This window comes from Mobula hypostoma, chromosome 1 (assembly GCF_963921235.1).
Source record: "Mobula hypostoma chromosome 1, sMobHyp1.1, whole genome shotgun sequence".
In the NCBI taxonomy this organism is placed as follows: Eukaryota; Metazoa; Chordata; class Chondrichthyes; order Myliobatiformes; family Myliobatidae; genus Mobula; species Mobula hypostoma.
In genome coordinates this window covers 256,305,908-256,320,895 of record NC_086097.1, presented here as the reverse complement: position 1 = coordinate 256,320,895, position 14,988 = coordinate 256,305,908, and the positions used below count along the sequence as shown (strand labels likewise).

Genomic DNA, 14,988 nt, shown 5'->3' with positions numbered 1-14,988 from the left:
TAGGGATCCAAGTCCACAAATTCTATAGCCTCTGCCCTCCATTTCGTCCTGTCCTAACTGCAAAATGGTGCCTCATATCCCAGGACGCTATTTATTGATTTCAGATCCGCGTTTAATACGAACATCCCTCAGTAGCTGGTCAGTAAATTGTCCTCAACAAATCTTTCTGTAATTGGATCCTGGTATTGACAGAAAGGCCACAGTCACTCCATGTTGGCAGAAACATCCCACGCTCCGTCACGGCTCGACGGATATTGCAAACTCAAGAAAATCTGCAGTTGCTGTAAATCTAAATCAACACACACAAAATACAGAGGGAACTCAGCAGTTTAGGCAGCATCTGTGGAAAAGAGTAAACGGTCGACTGCTCACTCTCTTCCATGACTGCTTCGTAAACTGCTGAGTCGGTCCAGCACCTTCTGCGCGCCGCCTTCGACAAACAAACATTGCTCCGGAGTCCGGACGCATTATGGAACGGACTACGTTCCCGGTAAGACGTGTGGACGCGATGACGCACTGACGCTCGGCCGGAGGAGGAAGCGGCTGCTGGGAATGGAGGAGTGCCCGGCTAAACTGGTCGTGTTACACATTGTGGTGGTTGGCTTCCACCACAAGAAGGGCTGCCAGGTGGGTGCAGGCGGTGTTCACTGAGGCAACGGAGCAGTGTGGAGCAGAGGAGAGAGACAGGCGTCGGTGGGGAAGTCAGGAGCAGAGAGAGGAGGAGGAAAGGGAAAGTGGAGACGGAGGAGAGAGTGTAGAGGAGGGAGGGAGGTAGGTAGGGGAGAGTGAGAGAGTGGAGGCAGGTGAGGGGAGAGTGGATGGGGCGGGGCAAGGAGGGGGAGGATAGGCGGAATGGGAGGTGTGCAGGGAGAAGGAGGGGGGAAGTTGGAGACGGAGGGGGAGTGGTGGCGGGGGAAGTGGGCGGGGCGAGAAGACTACAAGAAAATTAGGCTGGTGAGGTAATAATGGGGGACCTAGAAATGGCAGATGAACTTAATGGTACTTTGTGGTAAAGAAGGCGAATGCAATGTTGGCATTTATTTCAAGATGATTAGAACTTATAAGCAAGAAGATAATACTGAGGCTTTATAGAACACTCGTCAAACCACACTTGGAGTATTGTCAACAGTTTAGGCCCTATATCTCAGAAAGTATGTGTTGTCATTGAAGGGAGTCCAGTGGAGGTTTAAGAGGATGATTCTGGGAAGGAAAGGGTTACTATGTGACTAAACACATTGATAAAGGTAGAGCAGTAGATGTAGTGTATATGGATTTCAGCAAGGCATTCGATAAGGTACCCCATGCAAGGCTTATTGAGAAAGTAAGGAGGCATGGGATCCAAGGGGACATTGCTTTGTGGATCCAGAATTGGCTGCTCACAGAAGGCAAAGAGTGGTTGTAGATAGGTCATATTCGCATGGAGGTTGGTCACCAGTGATATGCCTCAGGGATCTGTTCTGGGTCCCCTTCTCTTCGTGGTTCTTATAAATGACCTTAATGAGGATGTAGAGGGATGGGTTAGTAAATTTGCTGATGATACAAAGCTGTAAGGGATGGGTTAAGGTTCGGGGTGTTGTGGATAGTGTGGAGGGCTGTCAGAGGTTACAGCAGGACATCGATAGGATGCAAAACTGGGCTGAGAAGTGGCAGATGGAGTTCAACCCAGATAAGTGTGAGGTGGTTCATTTTGGTAGGTCAAATATGATGGCAGAATATAGTATTAATGGTGAGCCTCTTGGCAATGTGGAGGATCTGAGGGATCTTGGGGTCTGAGTCCATAGGACACTCATAGTCAACCTACGTAGCAGCTTTGTGGTTAGGAAGGCATATGGTGGGATTGAGTTTAAGAGCCGAGAGGTAATGTTAAAGCTATATAGGACCCTGGTCAGACCTCATTTGGAGTACTGTGCTCAGTTCTGGTCACCTCACTCAGGAAGGATGTGGAAACCACAGAAAGGGTGCAGAGAAGATTTACAAGGATGCTTCCTGGATTGGGGAGCTTGCCTTCTGAGAATAGGTTGAGTGAACTCAGCTTTTCTCCTTGGAGCGGCGGAGGATGAGAGGTGACCTGATAGAGGTGTATAAGATGTGAGAGGCATTGCTTATGTGTAGAGTCAGAGGCTTTTTCCCAGGGCTGAATTGGCTAACAGTCTTAAGGTGCTTGGAAGTAGGTACAGAGGAGATGTGAGGCCTTGCCAGTGCTTTTACAAAGCCTCAACATTACATCCTTGCTTTTATCATCTCATCCTCTTGAAATTAATGCTAACATGTCATTGCCTTCCTCACCACAACCTGGAAATTAACCTTCAGGGAATCCTGCACAAGGGCTCCCAATTTCACCTCAGATTTTTGTATTGTCTCTCTATTTGGAAAATAGTCTACCCTTTTATTTCTTCTACCCAAGTGCATGACCACACACTTCTTGACACTGTATTCCATCTGCTACTTCTTTGCACATTCTCCAAATCTAAGTTCTCCTGTAGCCTCTCTACATCCACAAAGATACCTGCCCCTCCACCTATTTTTGTATCATTTGCAAACTTTGCAACAAAGCCATCAATTGCGTCAATGAAATTATTGATATATAACGTAACAAGAATTTGTCGAAACACAGATCCCTGTGGAAAAGCCTCCCTTCATTCCCATCCATCAGGTAAAATCTTGCCTGACAAAGCTGTTGGAATTCTTTGAGGAGGTTACTCGTAGGATAGATAAAGGGCATGCAGTGGATGTTCTATTTTTGGACTTTCAGAAGGCCTTCGACAAGCTGCCACACGTGAGGCTGCTTACTAAGTTAAGGGCCCATGGTATTACTGGAAGGTTACTGGTATGGTTAGAGCATTGGATGATTGGTAGGACACAGTGAGTGTGAATAAAAGGATCCTTTTCTGATTGGCTGCCAGCAGGAGTTGGTATTGGGTCTACTTTTTCTGCTGTATATCATGATTTAAATGATAGATAAGAACATAAGAAATAAGAATGGTAGTAGGCCATCTGTCCTGTCAAGCCTGCTCCACCATTCAATAAGATCATGGCTGCTCTTGCCACGGACTCATCTCCACGTACCTTCCCTTTTCCCCATAAACCGTTAATTCCCCTACTATGCAAAAATCTATCCAACCTTGTCTTAAATATATTTACTGAGGTAGCCTCCACTGCTTCATTGGGCAGAGAATTCCACAGATTCAGCACTTCTCTGGGGAAAGCAGTTCCACTTCATCTCTGCCCAAATCTACTCCCCTGAATTTTGAGGCTTTGTCCCCTAGTTCTAGTATCACCTACCAGTGGAAACAACTTTCCTGCCTATTATCTTACCTACCCCTTTCATGATTTTATATGTTTCTATAAGATCTCCTCTCATTCTTCTGAATTCCAGCAAATACAGTCCCAGGTGATTCAATCTCTCCTCATAGTCTAACCCCTCATCTCTGGAATCAACCCGGTGAACCCCCTCCGCACCACCTCCAAAGTCAGTATATCCTTCCTCAGTTAAGGAGACCAGAATTGTTCGCAGTACTCCAGGTGTAACCTCACCAGTACCCTGTACAGTTGCAGCACAACCTTCCTTCTCTTAAATTCAATCCCTCTGCAATGAAGGCTAACATTGGATATGCCTTCTTGATAGCCTGCTGCAGTTGTAAACCAACCTTTTGTGATTTATCCACAAGCACTCCCAAGTCCCTCTACACAGCAACATGATACAATTTTTACCATTTAAATAACAATCTGCTCTTCTGTTTTTCCTTCTAAAGTGTTCCTTGCATTTACCAACATTGTACACCATCTGCCAGACCCTTGCCCACTCACTTAACCTATCTATATCTCTCTGCAGACTCTCAGTACCTTCTGCACAATCTGGTTTTCCACTCAATTTTGTATCATCAGCAAACTTCAATATATTAGCTTGGTCCCCTCTTCCAGATCAGTAATATATATCATGAACAGTTGCAGGCCCAGCACTGACCCATAAGACCATAAAATATAGGAGCAGAAGCAGTCCGTTAGGCCCATTGCGTCTGCTCTGCCATTCAATCATGGGCTGATCCAATTCTTCCAGTCATCCCCACTACCCTGCCTTCTCCCCATACCCTTTGATGCTCTGGCTAATCAAGAAACTATTTATCTCTGCCTTAAATACACCCAATGACTTGGCCTCCACAGCCGCTCCTGGCAACAAATTCCACAGATTTACCACCCTCTGACTAAAGTAATTTCTCCACATCTCAGTTCTAAATGGATGTCCTTCAATCCTGAAGTCGTGCCCTCTTGGCCTAGAATCCCCTACCATGGGAAATAACTTTGCCATATCTAATCTGTTCAGACCTTTTAACGGTTGGAATATTTCTATGAGATCCTCCCTCATTTTCCTGAACAGGGAATACAGCCCAAGAGCTGCCAGAGGTTCTTCATACGGTAACCCTCTCACTCCTGGAATTATTCTTGTGAATCTTCTCTGAAACCTCTCCAATGTCAGTTAGGTATTAATATTGAAGTAGTAAAATGGATTCAGCAGTGGTTGGATGGGAGACGCCAGAGAGTAGTGGTGGATAACTGTTTGTCAGATTGGAGGCCGGCGACTAGTGGTGTGCCTCAGGGATCTGTACGGGGTCCAATGTTGTTTGTCATATACATTAATGATCTGGATGATGGAGTGGTAAATTGGATTAGTAAGTATGCAGATGATACTAAGATAGGTGGAGTTGTGGATAATGAAGTAGGTTTTCAAAGCTTGCATTGAGATTTGGGCCATTTAGAAGAGTGGGATGAAAGATGGCAGATGGAGTTTAATGCTGATAAATGTGAGGTGCTACATTTTGGTAGGACTAATCAAAATAGGACATACATGGTAAATGGTAGGGCATTGAAGAATGCAGTAGAAGAGAGGGATCTAGGAATAATGGTGCCTAGTTCCCTGAAGGTGGAATTTCATGTGGATAGGGTGGTGAAGAAAGCTTTAGGTATGCTGGCCTTTATAAAAGAGCATTGAGTATAGGAGTTGGGATGTAATGTTGAAATTATACAAGGCAGTGGTAAGGCCAAATTTGGAATATTGTATACAGTTCTGGTCACCGAATTATAGGAAAGATGTCAACAAAATAGAGAGAGTACAGAGAAGATTTACTAGAATGTTGCCTGGGTTTCATCACTTAAATTACAGAGAAAGGTTGAACAAGTTGGGTCTTTATTCTTTGGAGCATAGAAGGTTGAGGGGGGACTTGATAGAGGTATTTAAAATTATGAGGGGGATAGATAGAGTTGACACGGATAGGCTTTTTCCATTGAGAGTGGGGGAGATTCAAACAAGAGTTGAGAGTGAAAGGGCAAAAGTTTAGGGGTAACATGAGGGGGAACTTCTTTACTCAGATAGTGGTAGCTGTGTGGAATGAGCTTCCAACAGAAGTGGTTGAGGCAGGTTCGATGTTGTCATTTAAAGTTAAATTGGAGAGATATATGGACAGGAAAGGAATGGAGGATTATGGGCTGAGTGTAGGCCAGTGGGACTAGGTGAGAGTAAGAGTTCGGCATGAACTAGAAGGGCCGAGATGACCTGTTTCCGTGCTGTAATTGTTATACGGTTATATGGTTATCCTTTCTAAAATAAGGAGCCCAAAACTGCACACAATACTCTAGGTGTGGTCTCACGAGTGCCTTATAGAGGCTCAGCATCACATCCCTGCTCTTACGTTCTATACCTCTAGAAATGAATGCCAACATTGCATTCTCCTTCTTCACCACCGACTTAACCTGGAGGTTAACCTATAGGGCAGGGTTTTCAAACTACCGGCCCGTGAAAGGGGTCCAATCTGGCCTGCGGGATGATTTGGGGAAAAAAATGTATATTCATGACCATTTATTATGTATCTGTACGGCAGCCGCTCTCTCTCCCACTGCTGTCTGTGCTGCCTGCTGCGCCAGCAGCTTGCTGTGTGTACTTAGAAAACAATAGGCGGCAGTTAACCACCCGCTGTGCATAAGCACCTACCACTCCGCACTGAAGACCACTAGGGTCCCACTTACGTCGTCAGACACAGGGTACTCTGACAGAGTACTCAGGTAAGTAACACCTGTAGCAAGGCTGAGACTGTTTGCTGCTGTTGTTCAAAATGCTTTCCAAGAAAAGAAAAGTTGACATCGAAGATCAGATATTCAACGATAATTGGAAAGATCGTTTTTTCTTCTGTGAGGTCAATGGCAAACCTGTGTGTCTGATATGCTGGCAACAAGTGGCTGTGGCAAAAGAATACAATATCAAACGACACTATGAGACGTCACACGGAGAAAAATATGACAAGTACGCAGGATGACTCAGAATGCAAAAGGTAAACGAGCTTGAAGCAGCTCTGAAAAAACAGCAATCAGTGTTCACCAAAAGTCGAGAGACTCATGATGGAGCTGTCGGGGCCAGCTATATTATTGCCAACAAAATAGCTGCTGCATCGAAGCCATACTCAGAGGGGGAATTCATCAAAGCATGCATGCTGACGGCGGCTGAGGTGGTGTGCCCTGAGAAGAGACAGGCTTTTGGTAGTATCAGCTTGTCAAGAAATACTGTGGCAGAGAGGATCGGGGACCTTGCAGGAGATTTGAACTGTCAACTAAAAGACAAAGTGAAGTCATTTATTGCCTTCTCTATTGCAATTGATAAGAGCTCCGATGTTACTGATGTTGTTCAAATGGGAATATTTATTCGTGGTGTTGATGCATCTTTGACCGTCACCGAGGAGTTTGTGGAGATGGTGCTCATGACAAACACCACAACGGCAAACGACATTTTCTCCAGCCTGGTCGAGGTCTTGGACAGACTGGAGGTTGACTGGGGTCACGCTGTCAGCGTGGCAACAGATGGCGCACCGTCCATGGTCGGGAAAAAGGCAGGTGTTGTTGTGAAACTCAGAGAGAAAGTTCAGACAGGGAATCCAGAGCAGGAATTCTGGAATTTTCATTGCATTGTACACCAAGAGGCGTTATGTAGCAGGAGCCTGAAAATGGACAATGTCATGGATGTAGTGATCAAAACGGTTAATTTTATTAGAGCCAAGGGACTCAACCATCAGCAATTTGACACTCTTTTGTCCAAAAGTAATATTGGACACGACCTACACTACCACACTGAAGTCCGCTGGTTGAGCAGAGGGGTTGTGCTCAAAGATTTTTTCCATTTATGTGCGGAAATTGGACTATTCATGAATGAGAAAGGGACTATTCATGAATCAGTGGCAGAGTTGGATGACCCAGACTGGCTTCATGATCTTGCATTTTTGGTGGATATAACAGAGCACTTAAATGTGCTTAATGTTAACATGCAAGGCTGCAGCAAACTTGTTACTGAATACTACAACAGCATTTGTGCCTTTCAAATTAAATTAGGCCTGTGGGAGATGCAGCTATCCCCGAGCAACCCAGCTCATTTCCCCTCTTTGCAGTCTGTGCGTGTCACTCGTGGGAATAATGACAACATGGACAGGTACAAGGACAAAATATCACGGCTGAAAAGTGAGTTTCAGAATCGTTTCCAAGTCTTCACTCAGCTTGAGAAGGAATTCTCACTATTTTGCTCACTGTTTGCCGTCAACGCAGCATCAGATGTGCCAGAGGAACTCCAAATGGAACTAACTGAAATTCAGTGTAACTCGGCTTTGAAATATAAATTTGAGACTGTGGGTCTGGACTCATTTTATCAATACCTGGGACCGATGTACCCCAAGATGACAGACTTTGCCTCAAAGATCCTTTGCATGTTCGGGACAACATATCTCTGTGAGCAGGCGTTCTCCATAATGAACATTAACAAATCCAAACTGCGCTCACAGCTGACACACAGACATCTAAATGACATTATGAAAATCACAACTGCCCAGCAACTGGTCCGTGATGTTGACAGGCTGGTTAAAGCCAAGAGATGTCAGGTGTCTGGAAGCAGCAAGTGAAAAATGAGTGACACTGTTCAATGCACTGCGTCATGTAAGCAAAATGCATTATGAAATATTGAAACCATAGAAACCATAGAAAAACTACAGCACAGAAACAGGCCTTTTGGCCCTTTTTGGCTGTGCCGAACCATTTTCTGCCTAGTCCCACTAACCTGCACACGGACCATATCCCTCCATACACCTCCCATCCATGTATCTGTCCAATTTATTCTTAAATGTTAAAGAAGAACCCGCATTTACCACCTACTCTGGCAGCTCATTCCGCACTCCCACCACTCTCTGTGTGAAGAAGACCCCCCGCTAATGTTCCCTTTAAACTCCACCCCCCCCACCCTTAACCCACGTCCTCTGGTTTTTTTCTCCACTTACCTCAGTGGAAAAAGCCTGCTTGCATTCACTCTATCTATACCCATCATAATTTTATATACCTCTATCAAATCTCCCCTCATTCTTCTACACTCCAGGGAATAAAGTCCTAACCTATTCAACCTTTCTCTGTAACTGAGTTTCTCAAGTCCCAGCAACATTCTTGTAAACCTTCTCTGTACCCTTTCAACCTTATTTATATCCTTCCTGTAATTTGGTGACCAAAACTGAACACAATACTCCAGATTTGGCCTCACCAATGCCTTATACAACCTCATCATAACATTCCAGCTCTTATACTCAATACTTTGATTAATAAAGGCCAATGTACCAAAAGCTCTCTTTACGACCCTATCTACCTGTGACGCCACTTTTAGGGAATTTTGTATCTATTCCCAGATCCCTCTGTTCTACTGCACTCCTCAGTGCCTTACCATTTACCCTGTTTGTTCTACCTTGGTTTGTCCTTCCAAAATGCAAAACCTCACACTTGTCTGTATTAAACTCCATCTGCCATTTTTCAGCCCATTTTTCCAGCTGGTCCAATCCAAGTCCCTCTGCGGGCTCTGAAAACCTTCCTCACTGTCTACTACACCGCCAATCTTTGTATCATCAGCAAATTTGCTGATCCAATTCACCACATTATCATCCAAATCATTGATATAGATGACAAATAACAATGGACCCAGCACTGATCCCTGTGGCACACCACTAATCACAGGCCTCCACTCTGAGAGGCAATTCTCTACTACCACTCTTTGGCTTCTTTCATTGAGCCAATGTCTAATCCAATTTACCACCTCTCCATGTATACCTAGTGACTGAATTTTCCTAACTAACCTCCCATGCGGGACCTTGTCAAAGGCCTTACTGAAGTCCATGTACACAACATCCACTGCCTTCCCTTCATCCACTTTCCTGGTAACCTCCTCGAAAAACTCCAATAGATTGGTCAAACATGACCTACCGTGCACAAAGCCATGTTGACTCTCCCTAATAAGTCCTTGTCTCTCCAAAAGCTTGTAGATTCTGTCTCTTAGTACTCCCTCCAATAACTTACCCACTACCGACGTCAAATTTACCGGCCTATAATTTCCCGGATTACTTTTCGATCCTTTTTTAAACAACGGAACAACATGAGCCACTCTCCAATCCTCCGGCACCTCACCCGTAGACACTGACATTTTAAATATTTCTGCCAGGGCCCCTGCAGTTTCAACACTAGTCCCGTCAAAGTCTGAGGGAACACCCTGTCAGGTCCTGGCAATTTATCCACTTTAATTTTCCTCAAGATAGCAAGCACCTCCTCCTTTTCAATCTGTACAGTTTCCATGATCTCACTACTTGTTTCCCTTAATTCCATAGACTTCATGCCAGTTTCCTTAGTAAATTCGGACGCAAAAAACCCATTTAAGATCTCCGCCATTTCTTTTGGTTCCACACATAGTCGACCACTCTGATCTTGAAGAGGACCAATTTTAGATCGATAGATAGATAGATATACTTTATTGATCCCGAGGGAAATTGGGTTTCGTTACAGCCGCACCAACCAAGAATAGAGCATAAATATAGCAATACAAAAACCACAAACAATCAAACAACAAAGTGCAAACTATGCCAGATGGAAAATAAGTCCAGGCCCAGCCTATTGGCTCAGGGTGTCTGACCCTTCACGGGAGGAGCTGCAAAGTTTGATGGCCACAAGCAGGAACAACCTCCTGTGCCGCCCAGTGTTGTATCTCGGTGGAATATGGCCGAAGTCCAACAGCAAAAAGTTCAATATCCAGTCTACAAACACGTTCCTCAATCGTAATATCCCTCAATTTTATCCCTTACAATCCTTTTACTCTTAACATACCTGTAAAAGCTCTTTGGATTGTCCTTCACTTTGACTGCCAAGGCAACCTCATGTCTTCTTTTAGCCTTCCTGGTTTCCTTCTTAAGTATTTTCTTGCACTTTTTATACTCCTCAAGCACATTATTTACTCCCTGTTTCCTATACATGTTGTACAACTCTCTCTTCTTTATCAGAGTTGCAATATCCCTTGAGAACCAAGGCTCCTTATTCCTATTCACTTTGCCTTTGACAGTGTCATAATATTGTGATTCATTTTCTGACTATTCTATTATTGTAAATGTGATCACTTCAATAAGAATTAGAGGCTAACTGTGTTCATTGTCTGAGTTTGATTGCTGGAAGCAGGCTAATAAAAATTAGGTGTAGTTGTGTAGCCTACATTTACCATTTGTTTTGTTAGGTCTACATTTGTGTCTACTAATGTTCGATTTCAAATGGTTTATTAATGGAAAGGGTGTGGCTCCCAAAACAATCTTAGCCAAAATAGCATCGATTTTTCTCTCTCTCATCACAACTTTTTTGTAGCCTACGACTGTAAGTTAATACCAATCATAAAAATAATGCTTGCTAGGCAATCTTCTTCATAAGAAATGAAATTCGTAAAGGGAAACACTTTGTAGTTATAGCAGAGACTGAGATACATGAGAGCAGGTTGAAAAAACGAAGGCAATGAAAGCTGTGGGAGCACGCGTGCACAACTGATCCAGCCTGCGTGAAGTCGCATTTTGCCCAATCCGGCCCGTGACCTAAAATGAGTTTGACGCCCCTGCTTTAGGGTATCCTGCACAAGGACTCCCAAGTCTCTTTGCATCACTGCATTTTGATTTCTCTCCCCATCTAAATAATAGTCTACTTGTTTATTTTTTCCACCAAAGTGCATGACCATACGCTTTCCAACATTGTATTTCATTTGCCACTTCTTTGCCCATTCTGCTAAACTATCTAAGTCTCTTTGCAGGTTCTCTGTTTCCTCAACACTACCCGGTCCTCCACCTATGACAAAGGAAGATATTCTCAATAATATCGGTGCACTAACCCAGCCAGTAATGAACCAAGAATACTGAAGAAATGGCAACTTTATTTTACTATTTCCTTTCTCACCTATTTAAGATTTTGAAAGGATCTGAAAAATTCTGTGGACTGGTGAGAGGCCCTCGTGACAAAATTCAAAGTGGTCACTAATTTCCAAACCAGGGAATTTTGTACTTGGCTTAATGGCAAGATAGCTTCTAATAGTGATCTTTACAAATACTTTGCAAATTATTCTTGATTCCATATTACTGTTCCATTATGAAATCCTGCAGGTTGAATTTTCATATCCACCGTTGGTTTCCGAAAAAGGACATGATGGTCACAGCTTACCTGAGGAATGGAAATACCTTCCATTTCTTGCTTTGCCGGATGGAGCACATAACTACCAGGAGGGTGAGATAATTCAGGAATCTATTCATATTTATGCATTGGGCAATTGTGATTATGCAGTAATTAATATTATTGATGGGAGCCAGGATGATATTGCTGAGGATGACCAAACAAGTTTACAAGTAGATGATGGGTGTAACATAAATGTGAGGAAAGACAAGCCAATGATTGGGTACAAATGCAGGCAGAGCACTCACCACTCTGTGTGGAAAAACTTGCCCCTGACATCCCATCAGTACCTATTTCCAAGCACCTTAAAACTATGCCCCCTCGTGTCAGCCATTTCAGCCCAGAGAAAAAGCCTCTGGCTATCCACATGATCAATACCCCTCAACATCTTATACACCTCTATGAGGTCACTTCTCATCCTCCATTGCTCCAAGACGAAAACATAGAACGTAGAATAGTACAGCACAGTACAGGCCCTTTGGCCCACAATGTTGTGACGACCCTCTCACCCTGCCTCCCATATAACCCCCCACCTTAAATTCCTCCATATACCTGTCTAGTAATCTCTTAAACTTCACTGGAGTATCTGCCTCCACCACTGACTCAGGCAGTGCATTCCACGCACCAGCCACTTTCTGAGTAAAAAACCTTCCTCTAATATCCCCCTTGAACTTCCCACCCCTTACCTTAAAGCCATGTCCTCTTGTATTGAGCAGTGGTGCCCTGGGGAAGAGGCGCTGGCTATCTACGCTATCTATTCCTCTTATTATCTTGTACACCTCTATCATGTCTCCTTTCATCCTCCTCCTCTCCAATGAGTAAAGCCCTAGCTTCCTTAATCTCTGATCATAATGCATACTCTCTAAACCAGGCAGCATCCTAGTAAATCTCTGTACCCTTTCCAATGCTTCCACATCCTTCCTATAGTGAGGCGACCAGAACTGGACACAGTACTCCAAGTGTGGCCTAACCAGAGTTTTATAGAGCTGCATCATTACATCGCAACTCTTAAACTCTATCCCCCGACTTATGAAAGCCAACACCCCATAAGCTTTCTTAACTTCCCTATCTACCTGTGAGGCAACTTTCAGGGATCTGTGGACATGTACCCCGAGATCCCTCTGCTCCTCCACAATACCAAGTATCCTGCCTTTTACTTTGTACTCCAAAGTATACCACCTCACACTTCTCCAGGTTGAACTCCATCTGCCACTTCTCAGCCCACTTCTGCATCCTATCAATGTCTCTCTGCAATCTTTGACAATTCTCTACACTATCTACATCACCACCAACCTTTGTGTCGTATGCAAACTTGCCAACCCACCCTTCTACCCCCATATCCAGGTCGTTAATAAAAATCATGAAAAGTAGAGGTCCCAGAACAGATCCTTGTGGGACACCACTAGTCATAATCCTCCAATCCAAATGTACTTCCTCCACTACGACCCTCTGCCTTCTGCAGGCAAGCCAATTCTGAATCCACGTGGCCAAACCTCCTTGGATCCCATGCCTTCTAACTTTCTGAATAAACCTGCCGTGTGGAACCTTGTCAAATGCCTTACTAAAATCCATATAGATCACATCCACTGCACCACCCTCATCTGTATGCTTGGTCACCTCCTCAAAGAACTCTATCAGGCTTGTTAGACACGATCTGCCCTTCACAAAACCATGCTGACTGTCCCTGATCAGACCACGATTCTCTAAATGTCCATAGATCCTATCTCAAAGAATCTTTTCCAGCAGCTTTCCCACCACAGATGTAAGGCTTGCTGGTCTATAATTACCCGGACTATCCCTACTATCTTTTTTGAACAAGGGGACACCATTCACCTCCCTCCAATCCTCCGGTACCATTCCCGTGGACAACGAGGACATAAAGATCCTAGCCAGAGGCTCAGCAAACTCTTCCCTCGCTTCGTGGAGCAGCCTGGGGAATATTCCGTCAGGACCCGGGGACTTACCCGTCCTAATGTATTTTAACAACTCCAACACCTCCTCTCTCTTAATATCAACATGCTCCAGAACATCAACCTCACTCATATTGTCCTCGCCATCATCAAGTTCCCTCTCATTGGTGAATACCGAAGAGAAGTATTCATTGAGGACCTCGCTCACTTCCACAGCCTCCAGGCACATCTTCCCACCTTTATCTCTAATCGGTCCTACCTTCACTCCTGTCATCCTTTTTTTCTTCTCATAATCGAAGAATGCCTTGGGGTTTTCCTTTACCCTACTCGCCAAAGCCTTCTCATGCCCCCTTCTTGCTCTTCTCAGCCCCTTCTTAAGCTCCTTTCTTGCTTCCCTATATTCCTCAATAGACCCATCTGATCCTTGCTTCCTAAACCTCATGTATGCTGCCTTCTTCCACCCGACTAGATTTTCCACCTCACTTGTCACCCATGGTTCCTTCACCCTACCATTCTTTATCTTCCTCACCGGGACAATTTTATCCCTAACATCCCGCAAGAGATCTCTAAACATCGACCACATGTCCATAGTACATTTCCCTGCAAAAGCATCATCCCAATTCACACCGGCAAGTTCTAGCCTTATAGCCTTATAATTTGCCCTTCCCCAATTTAAAATTTTCCTGTCCTCTCTGATTCGATCCTTTTCCATGATGATGCCAAAGGCCAGGGAACAGTGGTCACTGTCCTCCAGATGCTCACCCACTGAGAGATGTGTGACCTGACCCGGTTCATTACCTGGTACTAGATCTAGTATGGCATTCCCCCAGTTGGCCTGTCCACATACTGTGACAGGAATCCGTCCTGGACACACTTAACAAAAAGGGCAAGTACACTCAACTTCTCATAGGGTACGCCCTTTAATCCAAGCAATATCCTTGTAAATCTCCTCTGCACTCTCTGTATAGTATCCACATCTTTCCTGTAGTGAGGTGACCAGAACTGAACACAGGACTCCAAGTGGGGTCTGACCAAGGTCTTGTACAGCTGTAACATTACCTCACGGCTCTTGAACTCAGTCCCACGGTTGATGAATGCCAATACACCATACGGCTTCTTAACAACACTATCAACCTGCACAGCAGCTTTGAGTGTCCTATCGACACGGACCCCAAGATCTCTCAGATCCTCCACACTGCCAGGAGTCATACCATTTATATTATATTCTATCTATGGTGCAATCCGTGGTATATTACGATCGAGGAACGTGTTTGCAGAATGGATATTGAACTTTTTACTGTTGGACTTCGGCCACATTCCACCGTGATACAACACTTGGCGGCACGGGAGGTCGTTCCTGCCTGTGGCCATCGAACATGCAGCTCCTCCCGTGTAGGGTCAGGCACCCTGAGCCAATAGACTGGTCCTGGACTTATTTTCCATCTGGCATAGTTTGCATTTTGGTGTTTGATTGTTGGGGTTTTTTGTATTGCTATATTTACGCTCTATTCTTGGTTGGTGCGGCTGTAACGAAACCAAATTTCCCTCGGGA

The 14,988-nt window shown here is 44.4% G+C and overlaps 1 protein-coding gene across 2 annotated transcripts in view; it reads left to right on the top strand.

The window, feature by feature from the left end:
* Positions 1–518: 518 nt before the first annotated feature.
* The window catches only part of avl9 (AVL9 homolog (S. cerevisiase)), a 319,342-nt gene continuing 304,872 nt past the window's right edge, over positions 519–14,988 (top strand). For both annotated transcript variants that reach the window (XR_010020391.1, XM_063067522.1), the window contains exons 1-2: positions 519–627; positions 11,460–11,580. Coding sequence is in view for 1 of the 2 variants with exons in the window: in XM_063067522.1 (XP_062923592.1) it covers positions 553–627; positions 11,460–11,580 (196 nt within the window). In the remaining variant the exon portion in view is untranslated. The remainder of the gene's footprint in view (positions 628–11,459; positions 11,581–14,988) is intronic.